Genomic DNA, 15702 nt, shown 5'->3' with positions numbered 1-15702 from the left:
GTTTAAATCCAACGGGTCAGCATTTTCTGAGTCTTACTATTTTAGAAATACTTCAAGATTATCCATCAGGGGAATAAGTCTGATCTTTGGAAAATAAAACGAAGTTCATAAATGACCATACTTTGACATAGCAGAATGGCACGATGTCTGAGCAAGGATACACACGCTCTCCCGGCTCCCAGAGTCACCACCAGCCGTGAGCCTTTGTGCTGAAGAGCTATTTCAACAAGCTTTCTACCAAATTCAAAACAAAAAACCAAACAACCCAACAAAACAAAACAAACACCACCAAAAAATCCAAAACCCAACAACAAAACCCACAAACCAAAACCAAACCCACAGCCACCTCACACCAAACCCAAAATCCCCCAAACCAATAAACCCAATGACTCCAGCCAGCCAAATAACACACACAAAACACGTCTCTTTGCTACTTAAGAGAAGTCAACCAATTTCCGTTGAAAATGATAAGGACTAGTCTTTTAGATAATAAATGAAATTGATGTTTGAAAGAAGATCCCACACAGTTCTGAAGCCTCTTCCAACAAGCAAAGCTTATGGAAAACTTTCTTTCTTGTAAGTATAAAAGATCACAGACAGAAGTATTCGTTCAGCAGAATGTGTCCAAGTATATAGTTAAATAAATGCATATAGTATCAAAACCTAATGCAGCTTGTGCAATAACCTAATGCAGCTTGTGCAATAACTATACAGTGTTTGCAGCAGCTTTCAATGAAGAGGTAGTAATTAAAGGTCCAGTTTCAAAAATAGGACACCACATTCTTCTGAGGATAACCTATTTACATTCCCATAACAAATGGGCAGAAAGGACCCCTGGATTTTTCTGTTTAGTAAGCCATATTTTTGGAGGGGTTTTGTTTGTTTGTTTATTTTTAATTTAGTCAGTAATACCGAATAAATACAAGTAATGGCTTTGAGCTGGGTCTCAAAAACCACAATAACTTGCAGCCAGGATTTAGTAAAACACTGAAAAGAACAGTAGTTTCTTTTTTCAGTAGTACTTACACTGCTTTAAGCAAAGCTGTCAGTAAAGCACTGTTGGACAGTGACTTATGGCGGAAGTTATTACAAATATTCTTACCTCTGATCTACAAAAACAAATTTCCCATCTATTGCATGTCGAGAAACATATTCCGTAGGCTTCACCCTGATCTCCCCGTTGACCGGCTGTGGTACCACATGAGGATGCAGCCGTCCAATTGCAACAAGACAGCTTAAATTGCAGCCCTCGTTATCCGGTTCGTTATCTTCATCTAGTCCCATTTTCGTTGGCGGCCAGCTTTTTAAATATCCTGTACTATGAATAGTGCAAAAGCTTTTGCGGTCTGCTGTAAAAAAGAAAACCAAAACCCAACAAAAACAATTAGGTCATGGATATTGGGTGAACTTCATCTCAGTTCCGCTAATAATGCATCTCCTCTCTTATCCAGCAAAACTGGGATACTGTTCACTAAGAGCTTTTTTCAGCACTCCTGCTTCAATGCGGCTAATCTGAGATAACTCAATAAATAATTTATCTCTGCAAAACCATTATTTATAGCAAAACACCACATAGTTCAGACCAAAGTCACTTTGGACAATCTATTAGTAGAAATTGCATCACGTTTATTATTTCAGCAGAGGGTGCAAATAATCTAAAGGTTTGAAGAAATTAGTAGATTAATAAATTAAGGTGCCTTTTTCAACTTGCCGTGATGCTCATACAAAAACCAGGAACAGTTTGTTTGGCAGAACAGACGCCGTTTGGGGCGTACAGGGGATAGTTGTGTGTAGGGGTGAGGATGAAGATTGACAGTGGGGTGTAGTACAATCAGTATGTGAAAGGAGAGCTCGTATTCCTCAGCACTGAGCAGGCCTTACAAGGAAGGAGACTGATGTTGAGGCAGAGTAGAAGGCTCAGGCCTAACTGCACAAGCTGCTTTGCTCAGGGGCGAGCACTAAAGCATAAGCCAAGGTTGAAGCTGAGTCTGAATCCAGCAGAAAGTACTTGGAGCAGCTGTCACACTCAGCGACAAAACACTGACATTGCCTTCTGTTCTCTAGTTGACACTTCCTGCTAACTCATACCAAATGTATTATCCAAAGTACTCAAAGAGGAAACTTTCAAATTTGGACTAAATATATTCCAACATGTCTAGAATAATACCCTACAGAGGAAAAAAATATTACCAACTTTGATAATGTTATGGCCAAATACATCTGGTGTAGAAATGCTGTGTTTCCAGTACTCAAAATGCACCCAAAGCACAAATGAACTCAGAATAAACTCATTTTTTAAGTTGGATATCCATGCAAATATCACTTGAGAAATAGAATAGGTGACAGCGTCCCCTTGTTGCAGACATCAGCTTGGAGATCAAGCCTGAATGTGGTATGATCAGTGTCTGCAGGAGATTCAGTAACCACACCAGAACTGTCAGCACAACCTGCCTGCAAAAATTTCAAGCAAGCAGGGAGGAGAATTTGGCTTTATCTGCTAATACAGCATCCAACAGCTGCTATTGGGCTGGGTGTGGGGAAGAAGCATGAGGAAGTAACAGACTTAGACATAGTTCAATATCTTAATAAGAAACATTGACAGTGTTCAATAAATGTAAAAAAATAACCACTGCAAACGAGCAATCGTATAAAAATAAGCCTGACAGCCATTACATTCGGTAATAAAATGTGTAATTGTTACCTTTCTTCTTTGAACAGGTTGAAGGAAAATCCTTGTCTTCTACTTTCACTGAAGGTCTATTGCACTTCATCCTACAAAAGAAGGACCGTCTTGCTCCAGAACACAGTCGTGATGGCCCAGGTGTTATATCAGTTTTAACTGGGAGTCCAGCTGTAGCAAACAGAGGAAGTGAGGAAGCCTTCTTGTCAGGTAAAAAGTTAACCATACAAATGCTTACATCCTACAGCCCAACTGTACGATGTTTCAACTTTGCTGGGACTTGCGCAGAAGTCCTTTTATATCCTTCTTCAGAAGCAGAAGTCCTGTTTTGGAGATTTTCATGTAAGTGAATATGTGCAGGACTCAACTGACCATATCAACATTAGAATTTCTGATTACATTTTCTAGCGTGACAACATTGACGCAAGCTTGAGAACACAGGGTTCTAAATGCAAAGATAAGCAAAAGACACAAGTTCTGCAATAAATGTTGTGATTTCTTTGAACATTAATCAGCTGATTAAAATAGATTAAAATATATTTATCCATAACCAGAGCAGTACTTCCTACATAAAGTCACTCCATAGGCCTTTGGACTGCAAGACTTTCCTATCACACACCTACCAGAGAGCACCTATGCACGCACAGCCCCGTGCCATGCCAGTCCATCTCAAATGGTGTGTTCCTAAACACCACTGTTGTTCTGATAGAAGGAGGAAAAAAGGTAGCAGTGACTTACACAGGGACTGCAAATCCCCAGGACCTCCAGTTATGTGTAAGAAGTCTCTAGCCTCAAAGAAGTAAGTGCATAGGAACATGCCCTGACCCTAAGTCCTGACCTTTATCATGTTCTTACAGGAGATTCTTAAGATTCTTTTCTGTGGAAAGTAAGCAGAAAAACACGGTACCAAAACACAGGTCAGCTCTGGGAGCCAACAGCACAGCACCGCTACAATCAGAGCTCCAGGAAAATGCCGGGCGTGCATCAGGAGTGCAGGTATCAGCAACACCAGGAGCTCCAGGCAACCATGCTCCAAGAGCTGATGGAGGATTTAAATCACAGAGCAGCTTTTCCACAGCTTGCTATCCAAGCATTTCTGCACAGGGATATGTATAAACAAACAGCTATAAACACGTACAAAAAGTTCTAGGGCCCTGTAGGCTTTTTACATAAAGAGGAAAACAATAATGCGGATGTTTTAGTGTGAAGTGTGCCTCCCTTAACAGCAGAATCGAGTGAGGTCACCTCAAGGAGGTCAGCCTGTCCTGCACCACACGCACTCCAAACTGCTACTCAGCGATGAGAGTACAAGCTGTGCCTGAGTCACTCATGCCAACATAGAAATAAATACATACATACTAGTACTCTTCAAGAATATGAGTTCTTGAAATTCTACCCATCAGTCTATCATAGTAGATGGGAAGACTGTAATTCATAGTATTTATTTTTGCCCTAACTTTGTCAGAGGCACACCAAAAAAATGGAGCTAGCCCTGGGTCTACATGCTTGAGAACTAGACAAAACCAGGAGCCAGAAAAGCATCGGTTGGTCCAGCTGGAGCCTTTAGGCTCATCTCTCAGCTTCAGGTTGGGAAGTTGAACTGGTGGCTTCTTTGGGATGAGCTCCTACAGGTTTCTGCTCCTGACAAGCATAAGATGTAATGATCTGGAAATCTGCAGTTGTAAGATGCCACCTTCTACTTAAGCAATGCAGACGCCTTTTCTGAGAGTGAATTAAACACCCACTCACCTCAAAAGTGGCACAGATACAGAACTACTTTAAAATACCAGAGTGCAATCAAACTAAGAGGCATAGTAGGAAATGATTCTAAGGACCAGGTTAAAAACCTTATAAGAGAAAGGTTAGGTCATCAACAGAAGTGGCAATAAGTAATAAAAAAAAATAAAAATAATCCTCTATCTTAGAATCAGAATCATTTCAGTTGGAAGAGATCCTCAGGATCACTGAGTCCAACCATAACCTAACCTAACTCTAGCACTAAATGGTGTCCCTAAGAACCTCATCTAAACGCCTTTTAAACCCCTCCAGGGATGGTGACTCCACCACTTCCCTGGGCAGCCTGTTCCAATGCCCGACAATCCCTTCCATGAAGATTTTTTTCCTAATATCCAATCTAACCCCCACCCCGGTGCAATTTGAAGCCATTTCCTCTTGTCCAATCATTTGCTACTTGGGAGAAGAGACCAACACCTCTTGACTGACAGCCAAGGATAATCAAAATAATATTGAGTGTGTTCTGATCATTGAGAGTGACAGATTAGCAGAAAAGTTTCATATGTTTTAATGGGAAAAATTAAACCTTTAACATCTGGAAAAAGAGACACCTCACAGGTGAAGCCAGTTAAACTAATGCATCTATGCTGCAGTGCAAGCCAAACCTACTAACTTCTACATTCAGGAAGCTGGTTCATACTTTTTAATTTGATTTCAAGCTCAAACTTCCTTGGCACGACACACAATCTAAACAGCACCCCACATATGTCCTTTTGACATTAGGCAAATATTCAGATGCACTGAAACTGGCTTCATGACACGGTTTTTCAAACAGTGGTCATACTTACTTTTGGCATCTATAAGCCTTTCTCGTGGCGCAGTGTCAGAAGAAGAGAGCTGCTCCTTCACTTTGGCAATGTCTTTAGGATGAAGGTAATCGAATAAACTTTGACCAATCAAATCATTCTGTAAAGATGGAAAAATTAGTCAAAAATTAAAATAATTGTTCAGTAGATTTTCCCAGTTTTAGCATCCATTATAAACAATCCTTTTACAGAACCGCAGAATATTAGGGATTGGAAGGGACCTCAAAAGATCATCTAGTCCAATCCCCCTGCCGTCTAACCAAGGAGCATCAAACATCTGAGATCCAAGATTTAATGGAAAGTATGTTTTCTCTGTATTATTTTGAAGTTATGACTACATTACATAGTAATTTATTTCACTATTTTCACTAAGAGTTTTGCAGAAACAACATGCTCAATTCACCACCAACGAATATTCTCATGTCCTACTTCGTATGCTACAGACGTGAAGGAAAAATCACAATGGCAAATAATCCCTTTCAATATTTACATGATGAGTAGGTATTTAGTATAGATCTAACTAAAGGCTGGCTGATGGAAACTTCTGAGGGTAATACAGTTTTTAAATTTGGTAAGGAGGGCAGATGACGGAAAGAATGAAGAATATTATTTACACAATATATGGGGCAAGTTAAGCCTCATGTTAAGTATATAATAAAAACATGGCTTCGCTATAATTGCCTCCAAGATTCCATTAGTAGAGTATGCTAGCAAAGCCCCAATGGACAAAAAGAAAACTAAGTCGAAAAATTCACATGAAGCTTTGGAAGAACATCTGACTGACTTTTTAATATTTGCTTAGACTCCCAATTAGATAATGCTTTAACGAGCCTGAGGGTAAATCCCCAATCAGAATGCATCAATCAGTGAAGTAAAAGTTGGTTCCTTTTCACCTCCTCAGTCTGAATGGAAAACAGAAGCAATACATGACACGGCATAGAAAAGCACCTTTTTCTTTTTCAACAAACCTCAGCTTTCAAGACAGATTTCATATAAATACCCCTCCATATAAACACATAGTCATAAAAAAGCTTTCAAATCTTTTAAGGCCTTACATTACTTAAAATGGAAAAGAATACCTGACTGTAGTTGAGGATCTTGAAGACAGATTCTGAAACAAACAGTATCTTCCCTCTGTCACAGCCCACAACAAAAAGAAATCCATCTGCTGCCTAATTAGCGGAAAAAAATAAAGTTACACATCCTCATTGCATCATTATAATATTTGCAAACACTTTGTATATAGTAGAATTTCTATACTAGGAGAGCTGTCTTAACATTTAGAAATAACTGAGTCAACAGGCAAGATGTGAAATTACAATAAAGGTTTTTTTTGCATCTGCAAACATTTTTGGCATCACTCTGGGCATCATGCCCAGAATCTAAAATCACTTTTATGGGAAGAAAGAATCCATGTCTTGTCCAATAATATTATGATTATGTTTAATAATGCCTTCAAATTAAAATATTCTTTTAAATGTACTTACTCCATGGTTCCTCTTTTAGAATCCAAACATAACCTGGATCTTTACTTCTGTGCCTGTAGGCAAGTAATTCCCATTTGAATACTACTCTTTTCCTGTCACATACAAGCATGCAGGATTAGGCCCTAATTTTATAGCCTGAGAGTCACAACACTGTAGAAATTAAACTCTGCATATTCTGCATCTGGACGCTGTGGTGCTTTACAAATTACACAAGCTACTGGAGGAGCTTTATTGAGAAGTGACATATACTTTCCGTGCTATAAAAGCAGTGTACAGCAAGAGGCCAAACATCATGTTACATCAGTGACCGCCAAAAAGCTGTTTGCTATATCAGGGCATACTGAAAATCATGTTGAGGTAGCCCATGGCAGAAAGTCTGCAAGAAAACAATTGATGCCATTCAGAATCATTCCATGAAATAACTAAAGATTCTGATGGTTACCATCAAAAATGTCAGATTTTCCTCAGATCTCCCTCTTAAATCATATGCACTTAAATCAAGAGACACTAGTTATTGCGGAAACCCATTGACTTCATGCAGTAGTCTTGCAGATTTCTACATGATCTTCCACAACCAGAACATTCTTAAGCTGATATACGAGGCAGAAAAACGCTGGTGTTTTGCTTTGAGACAGTTACCTTCACAGCCATTAATATCTCTTAATTAAAAGCTGAAACATACCCTGAGAATGAGATGTTTTAATTCATCATCTGATAGAAAAGCAGGCTTGTAGTTTGCTTCTGTATATGGGTTTGTAGCACCTAAAGAAAACAAACAAACAATCCCCATATCACAAACTTAACAATATACACTCAAATGAGCAATTCTCCTTTGGCTCCTTGTTATACTGTTATCCACTGCAGGTGTTCATTAAAATGGAAGTTGCATTTGAGTTTTGTTTTACTATCAACATGAGCTCTGTTGGTATTAACTCAAAAAAAGGATTAATCTTCTTTGCTTAAACACAAATACTGCATTATGTAAAGTAAATGCCTTCTGAGATATAAAAGTGCTCCTCTACATATTTTTAACCCAAGTGCTGTGCTTGATTTATAGTGTATTCTCAGAATTAGAAACGAAAAATAAGAGATTGAAGAATAGAAAACTTCAAACTATTTATTCTCTTTATAACTCAGTAGAACATGACAAGGTCATGGATAATAAACAGATTGTCAGTTAGGAACTTAAAAATCAGTTATCTCATTCCATGCCAAAGACAAAAGCCAACATTACAATGACATCGTTTCACAATGCCAAAAGCCCCAAATCAGCAACAAATGAGGCAGATATTTATTAAAGAGTAATTCTTCTCATTCTATTCCCTTCATAAAGACAAAAGAAAGTCATATTAATAACCACTGAAGTGCTGCGAAGCACCAGCCTAATCCAATGGCAGTGGCAGAAAAAGTTAAACCTTTGAGAAGTGCTGGGATAAATATGATTGGAAGAAACCAGGTCTCCTAGAAACCAGACCAGTGACTTTCTTTAAATTATCTGCATCGCTATCTTTTCTCAGGGGCGTATTTCCTGAAGGCTTAAGCTTTCCCCATCATCACAGATTGCACCCGAGCACCAATTCACTCTTATATGAAGCTGTAGGACATACAGAAATTGCTAACAACTCCAACTCTTCCCAACCCACATGTTTCCCTTCAAGTGCTTATAACAGAAACTGGTTGAAAAGCCTAAAACTGAATTTTCAAAGGAGTCTTCACTCTTTCACACCAAGCTAACGGTATGAACACAAACCCTCCTGTAGGAATATCACCTGCATCTAAAATCTAACTTCTCTGTCCAGCCAGTTTTGCTGCCGGCCCAAGAGCACCATTCAGTGCTACATGAAGCTCAACTCTGTGCTGCCACTTCAGCCCTTTGTGTCCCCCCCCCCATTAGCTGCAATTTGAGCCCTTTGTCCCACCCAGTGCCTCAGCTGTCTGGCTTTTGTTGAATCTAGAAATGCTGATCAATCAAAGGATCACCCACAAATTTCCAAGTCAGATCAGGATATTGGACCACGAACCAGTAAGCTGTAAATGCATGTGCAGCATCAAATGCTAAGAAAAGAGGAGAAATCCTCCCAAAATGTATTAACTTACTCTTTTTTGGTAAAAGGGCAAGAAAATGTATGGCTTTGGGGAAACCCAATTTTGTCAACCTCCTCCAGGCCCTTCCTGTCCCTCAACTCACCACGTAAGGTTTTCATGTGCTGCACAGCCATTCTCAACACCGTCAGTTTATCCAGCTTCCGAGACATCGCGTTGCACGTTGGTACCAAAGACGCCAGTTCGTCTATAAAACTGTTCATTTTATCTCTACGTCTCTTTTCAATTTGACTGTGAGCCTCTCTAAACAAGTAAGGTGGGGAGGAAAAACAGAAAAGCATGAGAAAATAAACCATATTAAAAAAAAAATCTCCAAATGCAGTATAATAAAACCACAAAAACAACCTCCTCCTGATAATTAAGTTACTCTCTTATCCTCGTGAAAAGGACATACACATCCCATACAATTCTTCAAACATTTTATGATCATTATATAAGTAACTGTTAGAAGTAACAGGCAAGGCTGCAGCACAGGGCTCCAATTTACGAGAATACACATTTAATGTTTGCCATACAGTGCACTGAATCCTCAGTTCTGACACAATGCACTAAACAAAACAATTATCTAGAGATTTCGGCTGCCGTACAACACTTTTGTTCTTACCATGTATACTGCAACATAACTGGAATCATGAAGGTCGCAGATAAGCAAATGCCAGGGTAGATAAATATGGAATAAAGCATTCAATAAAGAATTTGTAATTAGTATGCTATATGAATGTGCTAAATAGTTAAAGCTACCTTTTGCTGTGGCAATATAAGTCTTCTACTCATCCTATAGCCTTCCAGTTTCCAAAGTATTTGAGATACCGCTGAACTAAACTCTTCCTAATCAAGAAAAATGATCATAACCTCTAAATAACTTAATTTTTGTTTTATATTGTGCCATATTGAAGAGTCACTGTTAACATTTTTACAACCCACTGTTGTTTGAAAGAAATAAGATTAAGAATGTAACATTATCAGAAACACATATACAATTTCAATGTTAATATTAACAGAAGCGACTAAAAGCAAGTTACCTACCAAATTAGAATTTTCACAAAACTATATGCGGTTTATACATGAAAAACGTTAACAGTGCAATGATATGGAAAAAATAAGAGAAGGCCAAAAGCAGAAAATAAGAAACACATGCAAATATTTCATATATGGCAAAAGGCAAGAGAGAATTCTTTTCAATATACTTGCTTAGAGTACTACCTTGCATTTTTTATTCTGCCTTGTTGGTCTGTATACTCCAATCTGTTGAGAAATGATACCACAAAGTTATAGTTGAAAACACTAAAACCAATTCTTTTAATACATCTTACATACCAACCGATCCTAATTAAAATCAATTTTAAAAAATTTGAATATTTATTCAACCTTTCTGCAGAAAATATCATTATTTTTAATATTGTAGCTTCAAGTGTTGGGTTTCTTTGTCTGTTTTATTTTGTTCAACAATCTTAAGCCTTTGTCCCAGCAAAGAAATAATGTGGGACACCTGACCACAGTGACACTGAAACCAGGTATCTACACACAGGGTCCTACATCAGTACTGTGGAGCTATCGTAACATTTTGGTGACTCTATGAACAGTACCTTCCATGTTGGTCATCTTTATCTGTATCCATACCTTCCCTGCAGAAACAGAATAAAGCAATATATTACAAAAATCAAATGGGATCAGGAAAACTGTTATCAAACTATCACAGAATAAAGCATTCTTGTCATCTTTAAATCATAAATACAAAAATAAGAATATAAAAATGAGAACCTGCAAGGACTAAAGGAGCAGTGTGGTTTTTGAAATACTAAAACGTTTTCTTAGATGAGTTGTGTCTCCTCCAGAGCTAACAAAATGGCACAGTTTGATGTGTTTGACAGTAAAACATGCTGCAGTTCAAAGATATCATCTGTTATAAAAATGTGTTTCAGTTAACTAGAGGGAAAAAAAGGACATACCAAAGCAGATATTTTTCATGCCTTCATCAGAAATAGGACTACCGACTTGCATTTACTAGAGTTAAAAGTTTGACCAGAGGCAGCCTAGCGTAAAGCTCATAAATTGCCCTCCATCACTTTGTGCAGATGTCTGGTGTTGTACACGTCAGCTTGCCCTACGGCACCTGATGCTGGGATAGGAGATGGTATAATAAGAATAATCTACACCAAGGAAACACTGGGAACTGCCAAATGCACAGACAGTATGGGAGACCGTATGAAGCCAACCCGGCATGTTTTAAATGAGTCCAGCTTTCAGCGTAGATACATGGCTTACTTTTGTCTCAACATGAAAAAAACCATTAAGGAAGGAGGCATGAGGACTAAAACCAAGAGGGTCCCTCTAATTACACTGTAATGTTGTGACCAGATGTACAGAAAGAAGTAGGAGAACAAAGCTTAAGTTTTCATAGCCATATCCATTACAAAAAACAAGTTGAATGCCTAAGACTACAGCACTCTTAGACAAAACAACGAAGAAGAGAACATTTTGATATATATAAATCTGCACGACTGTGCTTAAATGGACACTCTTAAGCCTTGCTTATTCTGGTTTAAATTTAAGTAAAGTGGGAGGAAAGGCAAGGAAAAACACCGAGCACCTTTTTAAAGTGAAACCGATTATTAAAAATATTTATACTTACTCAAAAGGAAAGCCATCAAGTCTGAAAAGAAAGAGAAATAAAGTACACGATATATAGGAAATAAGAATAGAGTCTTACATTTTCTGTTGAAATTCTCAAGCTAATTTATATTCTATTTGAAATGAAAAGCACAATGAAAACAAGACAATAGCAGTGAACATATTCTGAGACAAGCTTGTTGAAATTAATCTACTTTCTGAAAGAATAATTCTGCTTTTTAAGAAAAGAGAATAATTCATTACACTTAATGTGAAAAACTAGTAAAAGAGCTAACCTAAACTATGTTATGCAAACCACTGAGATATTGGTTCATCTTCAGAAATGAAAGATCTGTGCTTTATGCGTGTTGCCCTTGTGGTTAGATAAATGGGATTTCAGAGCATTTTAAGGCTAGAAATAATAATTTTTAAAAAAGCATCCCAAGTTTCTCAGTTTTGGGTTCTGCCCAGCAGGACAGATGAGCATCATCTTCTAGTCAGTACTAAAGCCCTAATTCTGAAATGTATGTATACTTTATCATAACATAAGGAAATCAAACAGAAATTCTCCATGCAAGCTGACTGCTGGCATCACATCAGGACTGTAAAGTGATCTGAAATACCACTGAGCTGTAACATGGTAAGAGTCTATGTTTTATAAAAGCATGAGGAAAACCTTGTCATATTATCCATTAACCTACTAGTTATTCCTGTTCAACATTGAACATCAGCCTTCTTAAAGACAAGCATGGTAGTCTTCCATATATTATTCATGGCACTTTCAAATAAATTCTCTTAAAATTAGCTTTTAAAAGAAGCTGGAACAATGCTAAATGTTTTCTTTGTCTCTGAATCTGCACATTTGAGTTACTGTCTTAGTCAACGGCTCAAAGCACTTGTGATGCTCCCAAAGAAACAGTGGGCAGGTCTAGAACAGGACTTAGGAACGAGGCACCACTTTGCCAGTGATGATGCCACCTTCAGCTACAGGATGCTTGTTGTGACAGAATTCGTTTTATCCTCAGAAAAACCCAGAAGGCAAAATCTAAAAAGAGGTACAAAGTTAGTTACAAAATGCTTCAGGGCAGTTTGTTTGCTTAGCATGGACTATTTCAACTGAAAACAATACTCCCAAGAAATAACCTCTTTCTAGACCTGTGCATGAAGTCTTGGATTCAAGCATTTGGCTAAAACAGACCACAGTGGAGAACAGACAAACTTTGCTCAAGTGACAGCAACAGGTTGGACAGGAATTTTCCTGGAAGAGTGGCAGGAAAAGGAATTGAGAAGAAGCTGCTGTGGAGAGCTGAAAGCATAGCTGATGGATACTCTGGCCTGTACTGGAGAGGTGAACCACGAACCACCCTAAACCAGTCAGGTTCTTCCTTCCTTACTCACTGACTTCACTGGTGAATGAAGCATAAAACTGGACACCCAGGGAATTTATGGAAAAAATAAACTGTTAAGAGGCAGCAAAAGCTGAACAGTAGCATTTCTGAACATTTCCTGCATATAGAAGGAGGAATCAAGGAAGTCTACTTTAAGTTCTATTTTAAAATACGAATGTTTACTAGTCACCATTTCCTTTGCAATACAACATGAACTGTGGTATGACGACAGCCGTTGTAAACTTATTTTACTTAGGATCCAAGGGAATCGTGTTTTCATATATTTAATAAAACGCACACACAGCCTAAAGGGCAGAATTACAACTTACAAGAGCAAGCTGTCTTTTGGAAAAGAGGACTTGAGCAATGCTTCCTACCCAGAAGAATAAAGATGGAGAAATCCTTTCTAGAGAAGAGGAACTTGATAAGATTGAGGCTGTTCACTGAATTTTGTAATAGTCAGTTCAACTAGAGGGAGTCACATACCTTTCAGGAAGACTAAACACATAATAGAGAGAGTATGGACGCAGTAGCTTTGTGGTCTTTAAACAGTACGTAAAGTTTTGCACATAAGTTCTCCTAAAAAGAAGTCCTATACACAAGAAACCTAATTCTTAATTGTCATGCTCAGCATGGATGAAAAATTCTAGCCCTGCCTGTAGAAAGAACTGCCAACAATCCAAAGGCCCGCAATGATAAAATTTGTGCTAAGTTACATAAAAAGAGGCTACGCGGTTGTATTAATAATGGATGCGACCCATTCACAAGTTACCCTGCAGCTAGACTCTGTAAAGTTACAATACATATGGGGTTTGCATAGAGACTTGGAGTAAGTGGGTTGGTCTTGGTGTACCTAATGAAGAACACACCACACATTTGGAAAATTGGGTAAACTACTACAGTCCTCACTACTCTAAAGCAGAGTTGCCGTGACTTCATTCTAGTTCAAATGCAAGACAGAACCTATGACTTGGACAGTGCTTTTGAGCACTGTCCCTAGCAAGCTCCCCTTGAAGAGAAGCAGCTTTCTTGAAACAAAATCACATTCTACCACTTATTCAGAAGAAACCAAGTTTTTCTTTTGTCAGGAACAATGGCCAACAGTCAAGGACCAACACAAGACTGAATTAGTTAATTAAATGAAAGGCAGGTCTACTGCTGCAAACCAGAGACTACTCAGATTCATACTCAACTGAGAGACCAAAAAAGCTTCATGAGGCAAAGGCTGGCAGCACACTGATAGGAAGTGACTAAAATGGCAAAAAATAGGTGAAGAAAAGGAACTATTCCCAGTTTTGCTTCTGCTTTTTAATAAATTTATTATCTTCCCTCCCCCAGCCAGACATTCTGTTTCCTATGTCAATGGCCAATATAATCAACCTTCACACTGCACATTTCATCAGTATTCACTTTTTCCCCCTCATCAGCCAAAAGTTTCTTTGCTCAGCCTTACCCCATTTGATAGCTCTCAATTCAAGCAAGATGAATGCTTTTCTTTTCCTATTGAATAATGAACTTTGCTCTTAGTGCACAGTAGCTTTTTTCTTTATTAAAATGTTTACAACAGGTTGTCAAGAAAAGGCTGCTTAAAAAACACTAAAAATATTTCTATCATCTCCCCCACTGTATTGTTGTGCTACAACCTCTATTTAGCAATGTTAAACCAAGAGAAATCCAACTTACTGATAATCAGTAGAGCTTCCCTTTCTTTTCCTATTACAATCCATTCCTGAAGTGCTGAGGGAACTGGAGATCAGGTCAGCTGGGTCTGGTGACATAAAGTCACTAATTGTAGAAGATATGTCCATCCTTTGGTCTGCCATTGGATTGTCTAATTTTCATGAAAACAAAACAAAAAAATCCCAACATCATCAAACCCCCCCTGCATTAATAGAAGCAATAGAAGCAGAAACTTACAAATTTTTAGCCAAAAAAAATCCCAAATCTTAGTACTCTTAAAAACTCAAAATTCTATTATTTTTTTTTAGTATAAAACAGATAATAGGCAATTTTTTCCTTTTCCAGATACCATGACCATCCTGAAAATACATTCCTTAACACAACTGTTTTTAAAGAATTGTTAGTGTGATCTTTAACCAAACCACATTTACTCTTATGGTAACTGTCGAGCCAATTGCTTGGATAAGTTTTGTCTGTCCCCTGACTGGGAACCCTGGTTTTATTGGGTCTCTCCATTTGAAGATCATTTTATCAAAGTTCATAAGCTTTAAGAGTTCTCATTCCACTGCATTTCATGGAACCGAATTCAGAAGATTTCCATAGAAACACAGGTTAAATAAACATCTCCACCATAGTACACCCCACAAATAAAATTCTAATAACCCAGTGATGGTCTAAGAAGACTAGTTAAATGTCCAAACAAATCCAATTAGCTTTTTCATCTAAAACATACAAATTTTAATACTTTGGATTGCAAATAATTATACTGCTGGAAGAAACCCTGTGAAGAGTTTATTTATTACTAAATGGCACCAACTGAGAAACAGAGCAGTTTTTACCTGAAAGCCTTTCTTGGAAGCCTAGATCCACCTGGGGAAAGATGACGATGCTCAGCCTGAAGCAGTTGGATCACCTTAAAACTCTTCCATGCCTCATATTCTGTTAGTCGAGTACTTTCAAAAACCTGAATGGGAAGAAAATCAGCGAGCTTTAAAAATACCTTCAAAATAAATTTGTTTAGAACAATTACTTTAGACATTTACAACAGCAAATAGATGTTTTCTACTCAAGTATCACATTTTAATTTTCTTATAAAGTGTAGCAGCTTTATCCATCATCAAAAGGGTCCTATGTTGGTATGTGCACCTTCAATG

At 38.0% G+C, this 15702-nt stretch overlaps 1 protein-coding gene across 5 annotated transcripts in view; it reads right to left on the bottom strand.

The window, feature by feature from the left end:
* The window catches only part of BMAL1 (basic helix-loop-helix ARNT like 1), a 55829-nt gene that overhangs the window by 10668 nt on the left and 29459 nt on the right, over nt 1-15702 (bottom strand). For 2 of the 5 annotated variants that reach the window (XM_080345752.1, XM_080345751.1), the window contains exons 2-12: nt 15388-15512; nt 14552-14699; nt 11503-11523; nt 10457-10495; nt 10074-10115; nt 8956-9113; nt 7450-7529; nt 6360-6452; nt 5263-5380; nt 2702-2851; nt 1103-1349 (exon numbers count right to left, since the gene is read on the bottom strand). In XM_080345752.1, coding sequence (XP_080201878.1) covers nt 1103-1349; nt 2702-2851; nt 5263-5380; nt 6360-6452; nt 7450-7529; nt 8956-9113; nt 10074-10115; nt 10457-10495; nt 11503-11523; nt 14552-14691 — 1088 coding nt within the window. In that variant the 5' untranslated portion in view covers nt 14692-14699; nt 15388-15512. The remainder of the gene's footprint in view (nt 1-1102; nt 1350-2701; nt 2852-5262; nt 5381-6359; nt 6453-7449; nt 7530-8955; nt 9114-10073; nt 10116-10456; nt 10496-11502; nt 11524-14551; nt 14700-15387; nt 15513-15702) is intronic. The other 3 variants (XM_080345753.1, XM_080345754.1, XM_080345755.1) reach the window with 3 other exon arrangements.

This window comes from Nesoenas mayeri, assembly GCF_963082525.1.
Source record: "Nesoenas mayeri genome assembly, chromosome: 5".
Lineage (NCBI taxonomy): Eukaryota > Metazoa > Chordata > Aves > Columbiformes > Columbidae > Nesoenas > Nesoenas mayeri.
Note: the sequence above shows the minus strand (reverse complement) of the source record. Positions and strands in the feature narration are given on the sequence as shown.